The 19,173-nt window shown below is 40.8% G+C and overlaps 1 protein-coding gene across 1 annotated transcript in view; it reads left to right on the top strand.

The window, feature by feature from the left end:
• The first annotated feature begins 2,130 nt into the window (after nt 1-2,130).
• slc4a1a (solute carrier family 4 member 1a (Diego blood group)) overlaps nt 2,131-19,173 on the top strand; it is a 29,427-nt gene continuing 12,384 nt past the window's right edge. The window contains exons 1-11 of the mRNA XM_062985097.1: nt 2,131-2,211; nt 2,332-2,387; nt 4,400-4,494; nt 5,844-5,890; nt 5,985-6,150; nt 8,150-8,285; nt 11,341-11,407; nt 12,621-12,663; nt 12,764-12,948; nt 13,047-13,254; nt 15,257-15,259. Of these exons, the coding sequence (XP_062841167.1) occupies nt 2,185-2,211; nt 2,332-2,387; nt 4,400-4,494; nt 5,844-5,890; nt 5,985-6,150; nt 8,150-8,285; nt 11,341-11,407; nt 12,621-12,663; nt 12,764-12,948; nt 13,047-13,254; nt 15,257-15,259 (1,033 nt within the window). The 5' untranslated portion in view covers nt 2,131-2,184. The remainder of the gene's footprint in view (nt 2,212-2,331; nt 2,388-4,399; nt 4,495-5,843; nt 5,891-5,984; nt 6,151-8,149; nt 8,286-11,340; nt 11,408-12,620; nt 12,664-12,763; nt 12,949-13,046; nt 13,255-15,256; nt 15,260-19,173) is intronic.

The raw sequence follows: 19,173 nt of genomic DNA, 5'->3' as shown, positions 1-19,173 counted from the left end.
CTTCTGATGAACTGGTGGTGAGAGATTAATCATCTGGGTCTATTTCAGCAGGATCTGCATCAGTAACTGATTCGGAATCATTCATAGTCACTATCCATTGACCTTTGTGTTTTTGAGATGGGCAAATCAAATATGGGTCCATTCTTCAAATCTGATGCAGCCTATAGGCAGTTTAAAATTGATTTAATTTTCAATTAAATACAACAACACCCCCCCCCCCCCCCCACCCCCCAGTTGAGAACCACTGGTACTAATAACGAGGTACTAATAACTGGTGTTTGGTATCCCATTCAGTCCTTATTTCACTAAAAAGTGTCCCCTTAATTGGGAATTTCTCCAAGAGATGTCTCCTCAACCTCAACTTCGTCTGATATCACACTGACATGGTTGCTCATGCTGTCAACACTTAGTTGAGTACTTAGTAAGTAGTTAGTCTGAGTCATGAGCTTTGGTACTTAAGAAACTTTGCTGACATCCATTGTTTCCCCCTTTGTGAATTAGGTGTCATGTTTGACATAATTCCAAGTTCCCAGTTCCGAGCTGACTTCTGTGGTGGGTTTGGTTGGCGGGTTTTAGTAGCTGGCTGGAGGAAGCTGATCTTTCTGGACCTTAGCAAGAATATATATGTACATTTCTTGGCTATTGTGAGAGAACCCGTAAACTATTCTGTATGTTGTTCAGGGCTTAACTATTTGGACTGTACAGGGTGCTCAGGTGGGGCAGTGGTAAAATTTGCTAGCACACTAGCTAACGTCTTAAACTTGTGTGTTCGAATCTCAGCTCTGCTACCAGCAGGCTGGGCGCCTATACAGACAATGATTGGCTTGTCTGTTGGGTTGAATGCTGTAGGAGATTCCTCATAACTGATGCAATTATGACCTCTGCTGGCTGATTGATGGCACATATTTTTGATAAACTAAATCCAACAAATGTGTAGGTCTGACGACTTTAGATGTAAGTAAGTGAGTAAGTAAATTAGTTTTTGATACCATACAATGTAGTGGTGCATTCCAACTTCCAAATTCCAAAAGCCTAAAGTTTCATTAGTGTTGAGCCTGAACTCAAACATTTGGGACTGGGCTGGTGGCCATTGGAGAGGAGCACAGTTTCTGTTCCCTGGTAAGAAACATTCCAGCTCGGATTAAAAAAAATAATAATGACAAAAATAAAAATAAATTAATACAAATAAATAAATAAATACAAATAGTTAAATAAATAAAAATAAAATACAATTAAAAAAAATAAAAATAAAATACAAAAATTTAATAAATTAAAAAAATTTAAATTAAAATTAAAAAAATAACAAAATTTAAAAAAAGAAATTCATAAATAAATAAATAAAAAACAAAAAAAAGGGGGCGCTCAGGTAGCCCTCCAGTGCTAAGATCTCGAGATCTTGAGTTTGAATCTCAGCTCTACTATGAGCCGGCTGGGCTCCTACACAGACACATGACTGGCTGTGTGTGTGTAAAGGGCGGGTCAACGGCTGAACAGGGTTTCCTCATAACTGCTGCAATTGCGACCTCTGCCGGCTGATCAATGGTATCTGCACAGAGATGGTTTATAAAGGAGAAATGCACAATACGTATCCCTGGATTAAATATATTTCTAAAGTAAAAATGATGGAGTATTTAGAAATGGAAAACAATAACACCAATGGGTTAATAAAATCCTTTTTCAAGTACAAATGCATACCATAATCAAATAACACACAAATGGCAGATGTGTTGAACCCATGAAAAACAATATCAAACCAAGTAATACATCTTTAAATTATGCTGTGTTTGTATTACAGGTATTTTATTGTGAACATGCAGTTTATACATGCTACTGTTAATAAAATAAGACAATAATAAGAGAAGCTGATGTATTTTTACTTTTATTATTATATATAATAATATATAATATAATATATAATATATAATATTATAATATATAATATAAAATACAAAAAATATTTATTTAATATGTTAAATATATTATAATGTAGTATATATTATTTATTATTGTACAATTGTATTAATTTATATTATTAATTTATATTACTATTTATAATTGTATTATTTAAATATTATTTTATTATTTCTATTATTGCATTGTATTTCACTTTTTTATTATTTTATTTTATTAGGTTCTGTGTGAAGTTTTCTGAGAAAAACAGAAGGCAGATCACAGGTCCTACTGATGGAAGCTGTTCTCAATTATGATGGGGTGAGCAAAGCTTTAATACCTGATGCACCTTTGCCTATTAAATATTAATAAATAAATAAACTAAGATATTAACATTATTTCATCTAACCCTGTATTAACGGTCTCTCTTATGTGCTTCAGGACAATAACATGTCCTATGAGGATGCTAATTCACCTGCACGCTCCTCATTCAGCCTGTAAGTATCTTACACATGTACACCAAATATGGCACCTACAAAGACCCCTCTCTATTAGAAGGGGAAGTATGGTTAGAGGGATGATCAGTTCCGAAACCTGTTTATCACTAAGTCTACTAAGTTACCAATAAGTCATGTTGGTAGACGACCAATAGTTTACATAAAAAAGTGTAAAAGTGCATAGATAACCACTATATACACTCTTCACCTTAAAAAATATCTGCTTAAACACTTATAGGGAATAAAATTACCTGTTGGTAGGGCCATGACTGCTACTTGCTGCATCTTTTACATAATGCATATTAATGGCCTTTACATATAGTGGGTAGCACTGTCGCCTCACAGTAAGAAGGTCCTGGGTTTGATCCCCATGGGGCAGTCCGGGTCCTTTCTGTACGGAGTTTGCATGTTCTCCCCGTGTCTGCGTGGGTTTCCTCCAAGAGTTCTGGTTTTCCCACAGTCCAAAAACATGCAGCCAGGTTAATTGGAGACACTGAGCCTAGCCGCTAGGATGCATGAACCAGTGCATTGTAGTGCCGGTCCCAAGCCCGGATAAATAGGGAGGGTTGTGTCAGTAAGGGCATCTGGTGTAAAAAAAAAAAAAAAAAAAAAAAAAGTGCCAAATCAATAATGCGGATCATGACCCCTAACGGGAGCAGCCGAGGAATTAGAGTGATACTTTCATATGTTGCTTTAGAATAAAGACAGATAAATAATTAAAATTAACAAACACAATGAGATTAAATCAGACCCATTTAGAATGAGCCTTTAAGTTATTATATGCAATAGTTTGGACATCCCTGAAATTAAAGTTGGCCCGTTATTAAGCAGGTTTTAATAAACTGCTTTGAACAAATCTAAAACACTCCCCATCTTCTTTCCCCCAACTCAAAACATTAACGTTACACCTACATTAATGTTCCAAAGAAATGAAAACTACACAGAAAATGCAGAAGATTTTAGGCTCGCTGGGAAAATGAGGGAAGTGTGTATGTTTAATTTAAATAAGCATAATAATTTTTCCATTGGATTATAAACTGGTGAGTAAAATTGGCAAAATAATAGTTTACACAACACTGTCAAAGATAGAGAATTGATCACTCAAATAAAAAGTGTAGTTGTTAGTAATCAAGATACAAAAGAGTCTGTGGCTTGTGTTTGTATATTTTTTTTTACTCCATCTGGCCCCCAACAAGAAAAGTTTGGACACCCCTGCAACACACAGTCTTCTTCTTCTTCTTCTTCTTTCGGCTTTTCCCTTTTTCAGGGGTCGCCACAGCGAGTCATCCTCATGATCGCTCATTGATTTGGCAAAGTTTTTACGCCGGATGCCCTTCCTGACACAACCCTCCCTAATTTATCCGGGCTTGGGACCGGCACTACAATGCACTAGTGCATCTAGCGGCTAGGTATCTATAGGACAATTCAGTGTTTCCAATTAACATGGTGGCATGTTTTTGGACTGTGGGAGGAAACCGGAGTACCCGGAGGAAACCCACGCGGACACGGGGAGAACATGCAAACTCCGCACAGAAAGGACCCGGACCGCCCCACCTGGGGATTGAACCCAGGACCTTCTTGTTGTGAGGCGACAGTGCTACCCACTAAGCCACCGTGCCGCCCTTCCCCCCTGCAACACAGTAATTTGTTCAAATCTATTGACGACCGAAAGTTTCAGGTGTAGAACTGCGCCCTCTGTTGGTGAGAAATCAAACTGTTGTCTAATTCAACAGAGGTTCAATATAGAGACCTTAGTAATAAAAACAATTCATACTCTTAAATAACCAACTTTCATCTCCAGTCCTAATCACAAATCACTCGCTTGGCCATGAACCTTCAAGTTATAGATTAAATGATATTGTTCATGTTTTAGGGTGAAAATAATTGGACAGACCGCTGCCTGGCCTATCGTGCGTAAGCTCTGGTGAGATCCTGAGTGTGGTGAAGTGGGTCGCGAACATCTACAATCAAGAGTGTAATTTTCAGTCTTGACTTTCTGTCACCCCCTGTAGGACTCCGCCAGGACATTCGGGTAGCTATGACCTACAGCAGAGGAGACAAGAGGAGCAACCGGCGGAGAGCTACGTCAACCACGCACACATGGATGGTACACAAAATACACAGACACACACACAGAGTAATGATACATTATAGGAATAGTAGTCTGTCAAGGGGGCGGCACGGTGGCTTGGTGGGTAGCAGTGTTGCCTTACTTCTGACCTGGGTTTGATTCCCACATGAAGCTGTCCGGGTCCTTTATGTATTTCTTTTGGGTGCTCCGGTTTCCTCCCCCAGTCCAAAGACATGCAGTCAGGTTAATTTGATTGTGTTTGTGTGTGTGTGTGTGTGTGTGTGTGTTTGTGTGTTTGCCCTGTGATGGACTGGCAACCTGTCCAGGGTGTTTCCTACCTTTTGCATGGTGAATTGTACCCACCGTGACCCTGAATTAGATCAAATAGAGGCTAAACAGACAGTGAATGAAGGGATAGAACGTCAAGGTGACTGAACCTGCCACTTACCCAAAATAATTTACCATCAAACTGCCAATACAAGTGACTAGTTAAAGGAACAACAAAATAATAAATTTGCAGAAATATATACTGAGTGCAGATGCTTCCAGATGCAGGGGGTGGGTGTGGGGTCAAAAAAATGAGTATAATTGTCTTATGTGTGGAGGAAAAATCACACATTGTGTTTGCAAATCACAGAAACAAGTGGCTATATAGAGTATTTACATTATTAATGAACCTAGAACTGAACCTTGTGGGACACCGCATTGCATTTGTCTGTAAAAAAATGTCCAATTTTTAGGCCGCTCTGGTGGCGCACGCTAAAACACGCTAGTACACCAGAGCTGGGTTTTCGAATACATCATATTGAAACCTAGCTCTGGCATCCGGCTGGGCTGGGTGGCTACATGAACAACGATTGGCTGTTGTTCATAGTGTTAGGGGCAAGCCGGATCATGGGTCCTCATGACTGGTGCAATTCCGACAGCTGCTGGCTGATTGATGGCGCCTGCACAAAGCTGAGGAATAATGCTGATCAGGGTGTGGCTCTCCATGCACAGGGCTGATCAATATATATGAACTCAACTCGTGCAGGTGAAAAATGCAGTCTGTACTGAGCATGTGTCGGAGGGGCTGTGTGTCAGTTGAGAAGCGTCCAGTCAGCGGTGGAGGGTTGAGTCAGTGGAGGATGCAATCGGGGTAATTGGACACGACTAGATTAGGGGAGAAAATTGGGGGGAAAAGGTTTTATGCACTTTGCTATGCACATGTGTACATCATACTTACATACACTACATGACCATAGGTATACAAACTCCTGACTACAGTCTTGTTGGACGTTCAGTTCCAAATCCATCGTGTGAACTATATTAGTATCAATATTTAAGAGAGGTGTCTACATCTTTAAGCCAGCTGCCCCTCGCTCACTCTGTGCTTTGTGTTTCAGCCGCCTGGAACACCAACACCAATGCCACAACCAGAGGAGATGCACAGGTGAGCACACACACACATTTAAACCCTATCATAACACAACCACACATGGCTTATCTTAAACTGAACATTATGTGCATGTCTTTGTGTACGTCAGTCATATGTGGAGCTGAACGAGCTGGTTGACACAAAATGGCTGGAAACTGGTCGCTGGGTAGGCTACGAGGAGACTTTAATCCAAACCACTGGGAAATGGGGATCCTCACACGTATCCTGCCTCACTTTCAGAAGCCTTATTCAGCTCCGAAAGGTCATGAGCACAGGTAAGACATCAGAACAGTTACAGACATAGACAATAATACTAATTTACAAGAAGTGTCAACACATTTTGATTGGGCAAAACTTAAATAAAGATAATACAATAATAATAATAATAATAATAATACAATTATAAGAGCAAAATTGGAGCTTTTTAAGAGTATCTGAGTTTTACTTCTGTTACCGGATCACAAGTGGGCGGCACGGTGGCTAAGTGGGTAGCACTGTTGCCTCACAGCAAGAAGGTCCTGGGTTCGATCCCCAGGTGGGACGGTCCGGGTCCTTTCTGTGCGGAGTTTGCATGTTTTCCCCATGTCTGCGTGGGTTTCCTCCGGGTGCTCCGGTTTCCTCCCACAGTCCAAAAACCTGCAGCCAGGCTAATTGTGGACACACTGAATTGTCCTATAGGTACTTAGCTGCCAGGATGCATAAACCAGTGCATTGTAGTGCCAGTCCCAAGCCCGGATAAATAGGGAGGGTTGTGTCAGGAAGGGCATCCGGCATAAAAACTGTGCCAAGTCAATAATGCGGATCACGATCCGCCGGCGACCCCTAACAGGAGCAGCTGAGGAAATAGGGGAAATAGACTGGATCACAAGTGGTGCCTTAAAAACAAGACTTGTAATTAAACACACGATCAGTTTAGAGAGCAAAATTCCATATGATGATAAAAGTAAACAATAAAAAGGCGGCACTGTTGGTAGAACTGTTGCCTCACGATAAGAAGGTCCTGGGTCCAATTTCCAGGTGGAGCGGTCTGGGTCCTTTGTTATTCCCGTGTCTGGGTTTCCTTTGGGAGCTTCAGTTTCCTCCCACAGTCCAAAGACATTCAGGCAGGTTAATTGGAGATACTGAAGTTGCCTGTGTGTGTTTGCCCTGTGATGGACTGGTCAAGTGAAGTCAAATTTATTTGTATAGCGCCTTTTACAATGGACATTGTCTCAAAGCAACTTTACAGAATCCAGGACCGACAGACCAAAAACTCCTACAGTAACTCCTACTGGTAACCTGTCCAGGGTGTTTCCTGCATATCGCCCAGTGTCACTTTATTGTCATTTTATTGTGAATTGACAACTTTACCTACAAGCTTTAGTGAAAATCTGACATTGTGATCACAAGATAAGGACGTATCGATGCACCACAAGACAGTCAATAACCGATTAAAAAATTCCACGATTCAAATTGATTTGACATGTATAATGGATTGATATTCACTTTAAACAGCAGAGGGCACTGGCACCATACACCTCGCCTGGTTGACGTCACTGGCGCTATACGCCTGGTTGCCAAAATTGTTTTGCATAGTTTGTACCTACCTCAGAAATAAAATGGCATTTATTATTTAGATTAATAAAAGATAATACCAATTTTCAATATACTCCTCAATTTTCCTCCCAATCAAGCATTACACTTCCTCTCCTTACTGATGCTGATCTCCACCCTGACTGAGAAGAGCCGTGACTAACACACGCCCCCTCCGACACCTGCACGTGGCGGGTTTATATGTAAATCAAATTCGTGCACAGAGAGTTACGCGTTGATGCCATTATCCCTCGTCTCTGTGCATGCGCCATCGTGCAGCCAACAGAGGTCCTACTTGCCCCTACGAACAAACCAATCAAGCTCAGCTGTGAACTCTTTGAGAAGCCAGCTCTGGTGTCCTAGTGTGTTTTACTGCTGCGCCACATGAGCGCTTCGACATTGTAATTTCGAGATATGTATTAATTAGTCTGCATTTTATAAGCATGTAGCAAATAAATGGTGGATCTGGTACAAATACTATAAGCAGCATAGTTAGCTTGATGTACTGATGCTATGTACAACTCTTCGTAGAAGAGCAAAAAAGCTCTACATGGGCAAAAGTAGATAGTTTAAACTAGTTTAAACCTTATAAAAAGAGATAGCGACATACCTGTATTATCAAATGTTAGGTGTTCTGTATGTAATACAAACCAATGAACAACTTGGTTTGCTTATTGTGTGTCTCGTGTTGGATATGTGCAGCGGCTGTGCTGCTGGACGCAGAAGATAGTTCTCTGTCAGGAATCTTTGAGAAGATAGTGGATGAACTTCTGAGGAAGAATGAAATTCGGCCATCAGACCGTGAGACCTTGCTGAAGGCACTGTTGGAGAAGCGCAGGTAAGATAGCATACTCACATGCATGCATGCCTGGGCAGTATTTAAGTGTTAGACCAACAAATGGTATTGGGACACCAACTCAGCCACAACAATAGCAACCATTTAGGGACGGCTCAGTTCTGTTCCAGCTTGATTATGCTTTTTGGCACAAAGCAAGGTCAGAGACCAGACCTCAACCCTACTGAACAGCTTTAGAATGAACTGGAACATCATTTGGCTTTCTTGACCAACATCAGTGCTTAGCCATGCAAGTCAAGTCAAGTCAAGTCAACTTTATTTATATAGTGCTTTTTACAATAGACATTGTCTCAAAGCAACTTTACAAAATCCAGGACCAACAGATACAAAAACCCCTGTTGAGCAAGCCGAGGGCGACTGTGGCAAGGAAAAACTCCCTGAAAATTACAGGAAGAAACCTTGAGAGGAACCAGACTCAGCAGGGCCCATCCTTCTTGGGTGGCCTGGAGGATACTTTAAATAAATACACGATTTGTTTTTTTGTGCTTTGACAAGTGCTTTTTTGACTGATTTGGCACAAATTCCAACACACGTAAAATCTTGTGAGAAACCTCAGAAGAGTGGCTGGTGTTATAGCTGAGAAGATTATTATTATTATTACTCTCACTTTCTTGGGGTGCTGGAGCCTATCCCAGCTCTCAATGGGCGCAAGGTTTACAGAAACACCCTGGACAGGGTGCCAGTCCATCACACGGCAATTATTATTATTATTGTTAATGATATTGTGGCTTGGGTGCCAAGTAAAGTGGAATTATTTAGGTAATTATTCAGGTGTTCTGACCATAAACCCTTTGGCAACCACTAATCTACCTGCTTTTTAACAGTAGGGTAACTAGCTTATGGGACAGACATGAGAGTTTGTTTTACTAAAGCTATTCTTTTGTAGGGATGAAAAACCATCAAATGAACCATAATGTATCATAAAGCTGCTGGTAATATAGAATATACATGGTCAAGTTATATGGACATTTGACCATGAGCTTATTGGACAACCATTATCCAGAATTGCAGTTCCCTGTCCTTTCAGCAGCTATAACTTCATCTCTTTAAAAACTGTATAGTTAAAAGACGACTTTTGCCGCTCTGGTGGTGCAGCGTTAAAACACACGAGCACACCAGAGCTGGGATTCGGAATACATCGTATCAAATCTCAGCTCTGCCATCAGGCTGGGCTGGGCGGCTATATGAACAACCTTTGGCTGTTGTTCATACAGGGTTAGGGAGCCAAAAAGGGACCTCATAACTGATGCAATTACGACCTCTGCTGGCTGGTTGATGGCGTCTTCACAGAGTAGAGGAATAATGCTGATCAGGGTGTGGCTCTCCGTGCACAGGGCTGATTCGCATATGAACTTGGCTGATGCAGGTGAAAAAATGCTCGCGTATCGGAGGGGACGTGTGTCAGTTCGCTCTCCTCAATCAGGGGCGGGGGTCAGCACCAGTAGAGAGGAAGCATAATGCAATTGGGTAAAAACTGGACGCACTAAAAAAACATCGGGAGAAAAAGGGAGAAAATGAAAAAAAAAAAGCGAAATTATTTTGTATATCTTATGGTATAAGCCACATAGCACTATAATTTCTTTTTAAGAAGACTGATATCCCACCTAAATTAACAAAAGAGAATTAATTCATCTGCTGAATCTAGCTTATATAGCAAATACAGCAATATAATCTAGCAAATATACAAAACAATAGCTTTGTTAAAACAACTCTCATGTCTGTCCCATGTGCCAGTTTCTCCTATTGTTAAAAAGCAGCTACATTAGTGGTTACCAAAGTTTGTATGGTTACAAAACCCCATTAAATAATTTCACTTTCTTTGGCAACCCAAAATAGTTTCTCCTATTGTTAAAAAGCAGCTAGATTAGTGGTTAGCAAAGTGTTTATGGTCACAACACCCCTGTAAATAATTCCACTTATCTTGACAAGCCAAAATAGGGACAGTAGGAAAACAATAGCGAATTAAGAACAGGTAAAATTCCCAACCCAGAGCACATTTTCCGGTTAACAATGGATAAAAAGTCGTTTGATCCCCAGGTGGAGCGGTCTGGGTTCTTTCTGTGTGGAGTTTGCATGTTCTCCCCATGTCTGTGTGGGTTTACTCCGGGTGCTCCGGTTTTCTTCCCACAGTCCAAAGACATGCAAGTGAGGTAAACTGGAGATGCTAAATTGTCCATGACTGTGTTTGATATAACCTTGTGAAGTGATGAACCTTGTGTAATGGGTGGCTACCGTTTCTGTCATGAATGTAACCAAAATCCTAATAAACAAATAAACATTAAATCAGTGGGTTCAGTGGGTAGCACTGTCGCCTCACAACAAGAAGGTCCAGGTTTGCATGTTCTCCCCGTGTCTACATGGTTTCCTCCCACAATCCAAAGACATGCAAGTGAGCTGACTTGGAGATACAAAATTGTCCATGACTGTGTTAGACACTGATGACTTGAGCTGATGAATCTTGTGTAACCAGTAACTACCTGTCCTGTCATGAATGTAACCAAAGTGTGTTAAACATGATGTTAAAATCCTAATAAATAATTAAATAGTAGCACCTACAGGTGCTTGTTGTGAATTATAGGTTGCTAGATTTGATGATCCAAGGAGGTGATCCAAGCAGATTATTCACAGTTTAGGTTGCTTAAAGCTACTTATCACCATCTATAATATATTAAATATAATTATCCATGTTATTAAATGTCTTGGGAAATTGGGTTTCTCTGTCACCTCTAAGCCCTGCGATGGACTGGCGCCCCGTCCAGGGTGTTACTGTGTGCCTTGCGCCCATTGAAAAGCTGGGATAGGCTCCAGCACCCCCCCCCCCCTTCCCGCGACCCTAATTTGAGTGAGTCAGTGTCACCTCTAATGAAACCTATGGAAAATATGCATGCAAACATACTTCAGTTCTATTTCATTCATTATCATTTGTGATGGTGCCAAAAATCACTTGGTCGACACGGTTTTGTTAAACATACTTTTTTCTCAAGGGTGCTAATAAATCTGCAGCTAAATGTATTAGCTATGTTTTTTTTATTCACAGTCAAAGTGAGGAGACTTCGTCTGACCAGGCAGGAATCGCGATGCAGACCTTCTCTGTTACCAAACAGGTACCAGTTCTTCATTAACTAATCATTTAACAGTGGATGTTTTTGCATCTTGGGAGGTAGCCTAGTGGGTAGTGCTTCGGGCTATCATCCAAAGATTAAGAGTTTGAATCCCTGCTCGAGGGGGTGCCGTACAATGGCTAAATCCTGCTATTTAACCCCATTACACCTCAACTTCAGCTCATGACCAGATGTTCTTACATTTTCCTGAATAACAGCAAGTCGTCCAGTTCCTGAAGCAGCAAAGAGCTGATCTCAGTAAAACTGCTACCGTATGTTCAACTCTCGATATGACGTTCCAGCCATGAAAGGCTATATTTGCTTTATTACAAGACAGTGCTATCCTTGTCTAAAATGTTAATTTTTATATTCATCTCTCTATAAGAAACTATTCCAAAAAGTCCAAGAATCTTTCAGGTCCTTTCTTGCTTGCTGTAGAGTCACGAACACTGGTCTTAGCTGAGCGTAGAGGCGTCTGCCGTATTTAGACGCTGCTGGAGTTTTTAAATACCGTGTCCACTCACTGTCCACTCTATCAGACACACCTACCTAGTTGGTCCACCTTGTAGATGTAAAGTCAGAGACGATCGCTCATCTATTGCTGCTGTTTCAGTTGGTCATCTTCTAGACCTTCATCAGTGGTCACAGGATGCTGCCCTCGGGGCGATGTTGGCTGGATATTGTAGGTTGGTGGACTATTCTCAGTCCAGCAGTGACAGTGAGATGTTTAAAAACTCCATCAGCACTGCTGTGTCTGATCCACTCATACCAGCACAACACACACTAACACACCACCACAATGTCAGTGTCACTGCAGTGCTGAGAATGATCCACCACCCAAATAATACCTACTCTGTAGTGGTCCTGGGAGAGTCCTGACCATTAAAGAACAGCATGAAAGAAGGCTAACAAAGCATGTAGAGAAACAGATGGACTACAGTTAGTAATTGTAGAACTACAAAGTGCTTCTATATGGTAAGTGAAGCTGAAAAAATGGACAGTGAGTGTAGAAACAAGGAGGTGGAAAACTAAGAGGTAATAAGAAAACAACCAAGCAACCAAGGGTAAAATGTAATTATGTTGAGAATGAGCAATTACTATTACACTACTGTACATATCCATCTATCCGTTTATGATAACGTATTTTAATTCCCACCATTCCTTTCTACACATAATAAACTTTTGCTGATCTTAACCGCCCTCTTTTCTCAAACAGAGAGACTCAGATGATAGCGTGGAGGCATCCATTGTGCTGTCAGGTAAGATGGACTACAAGTATATTACCATTTTTTATCAGTAAAAGCACCTTACAAAAAGTCTTTGCACCTAAAACCCCCCTCTTTCTGTGACGGAGTTTAGGTGCTGTAGACTCCCTGCAGAAGCCAGTTGTGGCGTTTGTACGACTGCAGGATTCTGCAGTGATGGAGGGGATCCTGGAGGTTCCTCTGCCTGTGCGTTTCGTGTTCGTCCTCGTGGGTCCCACCGAAAGCGGCATAGACTTCCACGAGAGTGGCCGAGCCATGGGAACCCTGATGGCTGACTGGGTGAGCGAGAAAAAGCTTGTTTTATTTATATAACTATAAACATAGTACATTTTAAACAGCTGGCAAATTAAATTTTTCTGTCTGTGCATGGCTCATAGGTCTTCAGTTTGGAGGCTTACCTGGCTGAGAGTGAAACAGAGCTGACCAATGCAATTGCTGACTTCATGGACTGCAGCGTTGTAATTCCACCCACTGAGGTCCAAACTGAAGCCATGCTTCAACCTGTCATTCGCTTCCAGAAGAAGATGCTGCGCGAAAGACTCCGCCCTACTGACACCCGTATCATCTTAGGAGCAAAGCCTAAAGGTATTTAACGTATTTAACATATCAAAGCCCTTTGTTGGAGGGAGAGTGAGTGTCCTTGACCACTTCCCAACACCTCCACATCTCCTCGGTTTCCACTTACAAATATGTGATATTAGAACAGTATATTAGTTATCAGCTATTAATATGTACATAACAATACCAATATTACTCTACTGTACTATTAGTTGCCCCTTTCATAACCCTAAACTAGAATAAAGATGGGACACTATGGAAAATGCAAATAAATTGTGGTGTTTCTTACATTTAATTTGACTTTTATTTCATTGTAGACAGGATGAACCTGAGATAATTCATGTTTTATCTGCTCAACTTAATTTCATTTATTAATAAACATCCATTCCTGCATTTCAGGCCTGCAACACATTCTAAAAAAGTTGGGACAGTAACGCATTTACCACTTTGTAATGTTGCCATTCCTTTTTGCCACACTTAAAAGACGTTTTGGCACCGAGGATACCAAGTGATTTAATGTTTCAGCTTTTATTTTGTCCCATTCTTCCTGCAAACACGTCTTAAGATGTGCAACAGTATGGGGTCGTCGTTGTCAAATTTTTCCTTTCAAAATTGGTTTTGCATTGTCTTGTTGAAAAATGCTGGACGACCCTGGAAAAGATGACGTCTTGAAGGCAGCACATGTTGCTCTAAGATCTCAATGTACTTTTCTACATTAATGCTGCCATCACAGAAGTGTAAATGACCTTTGCCAAGGACACTGACACAGCCTCATACCATGACAGACCCTGGCTTTTGGGCATGCCTGGATGGTCCTTTTTGTCTTTGGTCTGACCACAATACACATTCCACTGTGTGATGGTCCATCCTAGACGCCCCCGAGCCCAGAGAACATAATGCTGTTTCTGGATCACTTAACATAAGGCTTCTATTTTGCACAGTAAAGTTTTAAGTGGCATTTGTGCATGTAACTTTGTATTGTAGCGCTTCACAAAGGTTTGCCAAAGTAATCCCTCACCCATGTGGTTATATCAGCTATTGTTGAGTGGCGGTTCTTGATGCAATGCTGTCTGAGGGATCAAAGATCACGGGCGTTCAGCTTAAGCTTGCGCTCTTGCCCTTTACGCACTGAAATTCTTCTAGATTCATTAAATGGTTTAATGATATTATGCACTGTAGAGAGAGAAATATGCAAATCCCTTCCAATTTTTCTTTGAGGTACATTAACTGAAGATCTTCTGTCCATCTTTGCTACTTAAGACCCAGCCAGACTCATTTGGATGCTATATATATATATATATATACGGGGTCAAAAAGTATTTAGTCAGCCACTGATTGTGCAAGTTCTCCTACTTAGAAAGATGAGAGAGGTCTGTAATTTTCATCATAGGTACACTTCAACTATGAGAGACAAAATGAGAAAAAAAAAATCCAGGAAATCACATTGTAGGATTTTTAAAGAATTTATTCGTAAATTATGGTGGAAAATAAGTATTTGGTCAATAACAAACAAGCAAGATTTCTGGCTCTCACAGACCTGTAACTTCTTCTTTAAGAAGCTCTTCTGTCCTCCACTCGTTACCTGTATTAATGGCACCTGTTTGACCTCGATATCTGTATAAAAGACACCTGTCCACAGCCTCAAACAGTCAGACTCCAAACTCAACCATGGCCAAGACCAAAGAGCTGTCGAAGGACACCAGGAAGAAAATTGTAGACCTGCACCAGGCTGGGAAGAGTGAATCTACAATAGGCAAGCAGGTTGGTGTGAATAAATCAACTGTGGGAGCAATTGTAAGAAAATGGAAGACATACAAGACCATTGATAATCTCCCTTGGGGTCAAGATCTCATCCCGTGGGGTCAAAATGATCATGAGAACGGTGAGCAAAAATCCCAGAACTACACAGAGGGACCTGATGAATGACCTGCAGAGAGCTGGGACCAAAGTAACAAAGGCTACCATCAGTAACACACTACGCCGAGAGGGACTCAAATCCTGCAGTGCCAGGCGTGTCCCCCTGCTTAAGCCAGTACATGTCCAGGCCCGTCTGAAGTTTGCCAGAGAGCATATGGATGATCCAGAAGAGGATTGGGAGAATATCATGTGGTCAGATGAAACCAAAATGGAACTTTTTGGTAAAAACTCAACTCGTCGTGTTTGGAGGTAGAAGAAAACCCCAAGAACACCATACCTACTGTGAAGCATGGGGGTGGAAACATCATGCTTTGGGGCTGTTTTTCTGCAAAGGGGACAGGACGACTGATCCGTGTTAAGAGAAGAATGAACGGGGCCATGTATCGTGAGATTTTCAGCCAAAACCTCCTTCCATCAGTGAGAGCATTGAAGATGGAACGTGGCTGGGTCTTCCAGCATGACAATGATCCCAAACACACCGCTCGGGCAACGAAGGAGTGGCTCCGTAAAAAGCATTTCAAGGTCCTGGAGTGGCCTAGCCAGTCTCCAGACCTCAACCCCATAGAAAATTTGTGGAGTCCGTGTTGCCCAGCGACAGCCCCAAAACATCACTGCTCTAGAGGAGATCTGCATGGAGGAATGGGCCAAAATACCAGCTACAGTGTGTGCAAACCTGGTGAAGACTTACAGGAAACGTTTGACCTCTGTCATTGTCAACAAAGGTTATGTTACAAAGTATTGAGTTGAACTTTTGTTATTGACCAAATACTTATTTTCCACCATAATTTACAAATAATTTCTTTAAAAATCCTACAATGTGATTTCCTGAATTTTTTTTTCTCATTTTGTCTCTCATAGTTGAAGTGTACCTATGATGAAAATTACAAACCTCTCTCATCTTTCTAAGTAGGAGAACCTGCACAATCAGTGGCTGACTAAATACTTTTTGGCCCCACTGTATATATATATATATATATACAGCGCCCTCCACAATTATTGGCACCCCTGGTTAAGATGTGTTGAAAGCCTTAAAATAAATTCAATATTTATTGCAGAAGCATAATCTCACACGGAAAATTGTAGAAAAATGTAACCCTTAACTCAAGTGAATTAAAAAAAAAAAAAAATCCCTGACTAAGAAATTATTATTTTTCATAAAATCACCTGTTCCACAATTATTGGCATCCCTAACAATTCCTAGAAAATAAATGTAATTAAAGCATTTCTGTCATTTCTACTGTAGTTCATAAAGTTGATAACAGTTTCTAGGAACCTTTAATTAGTAATTCATCACTTCCTGTTTCACTGGGGTATAAATATGACGTGACACAGAGGCCTATTTCTCTTATCCACTCTTCAACATGGGAAAGACAAGAGAACACACCATTCAAGTAAGGCAGATGTGTGTCGACCTTCATAAGTCAGGCAATGGCTACAAGAAAATAGCCACTCGCCTACACCTGCCCATATCTACAGTCAGAGGAATCATCAAGAAGTTTAAAACAACTGGAACAGTGGCAAACAAGCCTGGACAAGGACACAAGTTTATCTTGCCACCACGCACAGTGAGGAGGATGGTAAGAGAAGTAAAAAGTTCTCCAAAGCTCACTGTTAGAGAATTGCATCAAAGAGTAGCATCTTGGGGTCACAAAGTCTCTATAACAACAATCAGGCGCTATCTACATGCCAACAAGCTGTTCGGGAGGCATGCACGGAAAAAGCCTTTTCTCACTTACAAGCATCAACGTAAACATCTGGAGTTTGCTAAGCGGTACTGGGACTTTAACTGGGACCGTGTGCTTTGGTCAGATGAGACCAAGATAAAGCTTTTTGGCAACAAACACTCTAAGTGGGTCTGGCGTAACACAAAAGATGAGTATGCGGAAAAGCACCTCATGCCCACTGTGAAGTATGGGGGAGGATCGGTGATGCTGTGGGTCTGTTTCTCTTCCAAAGGCCCCGGGAACCTTGTTAGGGTGCATGGCAGCATGAACTCTTTGAAATACCAGGACATTTTAAATCAAAATCTGGTGGCCTCTGCCCGAAAGCTGAAGATGGGTCGTCACTGGGTCTTTCAGCAAGATAATGACCAGAAACATGTGGCCAAATCTACACAAAAATGGTTCACCAGGAGAGTGCATAGGAGAGGACCCAGGACTCTTGTGCAAAGAGCAAAGAGGAATGGTCGAAGATCCCTCTCTCTGTATTCTCCCATCTTGTGAAATGTTATAGGAGAAGATTAAGTGCTGTCTTGTTGGCAAAAGGGGGTTGTAAAAAGTATTAACATCAGGGGTGCCAATAATTGTGGAGGGTGCTGTATATGGGTGAAAGACGAATAGGGTGTTCCAAGTACCAAAAAAATTAAATGGTTAAATTGTATAATTTTTTCATTTAATATTGTGCACAAATGTGTCACCTATGTAAATATGTATTTTTTTCTCAGCATTTTGCTTATTTGATAATTTTAGTGTTGTTGACACACAACAAGGGCACAAAAATGTCATTCAGTGCAACAACTAATTTATGAAAAAATACACACACAAGGAACAATCTTAGCCATTTCAAATGTATAAGTTTAGTATATCTCTTACAAAAGATTTAAAACCTCAGAAGAAACTGTACTTACTCTGTTTTGAATTTTCTGTGCATTGTTTGTACTCTAATGCGTCTTGGGATTTTGTTTATTTGTATACAAGATGTTTTTGCTACACATTCTATTCTATTTGAAACCCAATCAAACTCCGTTTTCTATGAAGCAGGCCTGGATTCTCTTGCATTCACATGAAAAAAATATATAATAATTACTTATTACAGTTATTTTAAGCAAATGTTTTTGTTGCACTGTATGATGATTTTATGCTGCACTGAATGACATACTCCAAATTATCCTGTTACATCAGAATATTCATGACTTAATTTGTTTTTAAGTTCTTTATTGATTAAAGTAGCAGTAGTAGAATGAAATTATGCCACACCAGTGGCAAGTATGTGTTATAATATTACTACATCATGAGTTTGCATGTTCTCCCCGTGTCTGCATGGGTTTACTCCGGGAGCTCCGGTTTCCTCCCACAGTCCAAAAATATGCAAGTGAGGTGAATTGGACACACTAAATTGTCCATGACTGTGTTTGATAAAGCTAATGAACCTTGTGTGAAGATAAAGTACCGTTTCCTGTCATGAATGTAACCGAAAGTGTAAAACATGACGTTAAAATCCTAATAAACAAACAAACAAACTACATCATGAAAAAAGTAAGGCAATCAAAAACTTAAACTTTATTCTGAAATAAAACAAGAAACTTGCATAAAAGTGATGTAACATAAGATCATTTGAAGTCCTGTCATAGCATGAAAAAATGGTTGCTGTTAAAGCATTTCAATATACAGTCGAATCCGGTTAATTGGACCACCGGTTAATCGGACCAGCCGCTTATTCGGACCGAATCCTAAAGTACCGAAACAAATCCTATTATGTACGTGTAATGTTATTCGCTTATTTGGACCAAAATTCCGTTTAATCGGACCAAAGAACGTGAGAGCGAATAAGAAAAAGAAGCCACAAGTCGCCACTTAGAGCGGATGCAAAGCGGGTCAGCGAGATATGGGAGGATTCCTGGGCTCCCCGGGAGAATTTATGCTTTTATCAAAGGTCAGGAAATCCGAAAAGTTGTGTTGACAAGAGCAAAACCAGCGGGAGGTGAACACGCCCACCACTTTCTTTCCCACAACGAAGCACCCAGTAGCCAGCAGCGTGGTTATTGGATCCATCTGCATCTCCGCTTTTCGGCGAAATGAAGTCAAGCGTAAACAAGAGTGTCCGGCAACACGTGCAAGGAATTCCCTCCTGTCAATCACGATTAAAGTCTACACGAGAAAGCTATCATTCCACTATCATTCCTTGTAACATAGGGCATGTTCGTGTAATCGGACCAGCCGGTTATTAGGACCAAAACTATCGCGTCCCGATGTGGTCCGATTAACCGGATTCGACTGTATTCATAAAGCATTTTAATATTAAAACATAGCT

Source organism: Trichomycterus rosablanca, chromosome 22 (assembly GCF_030014385.1).
Source record: "Trichomycterus rosablanca isolate fTriRos1 chromosome 22, fTriRos1.hap1, whole genome shotgun sequence".
NCBI classification, from domain to species: Eukaryota; Metazoa; Chordata; class Actinopteri; order Siluriformes; family Trichomycteridae; genus Trichomycterus; species Trichomycterus rosablanca.
The sequence above is the reverse complement of the archived record's forward strand: the minus strand, read 5'-3'. Positions and strand labels throughout refer to the sequence as shown.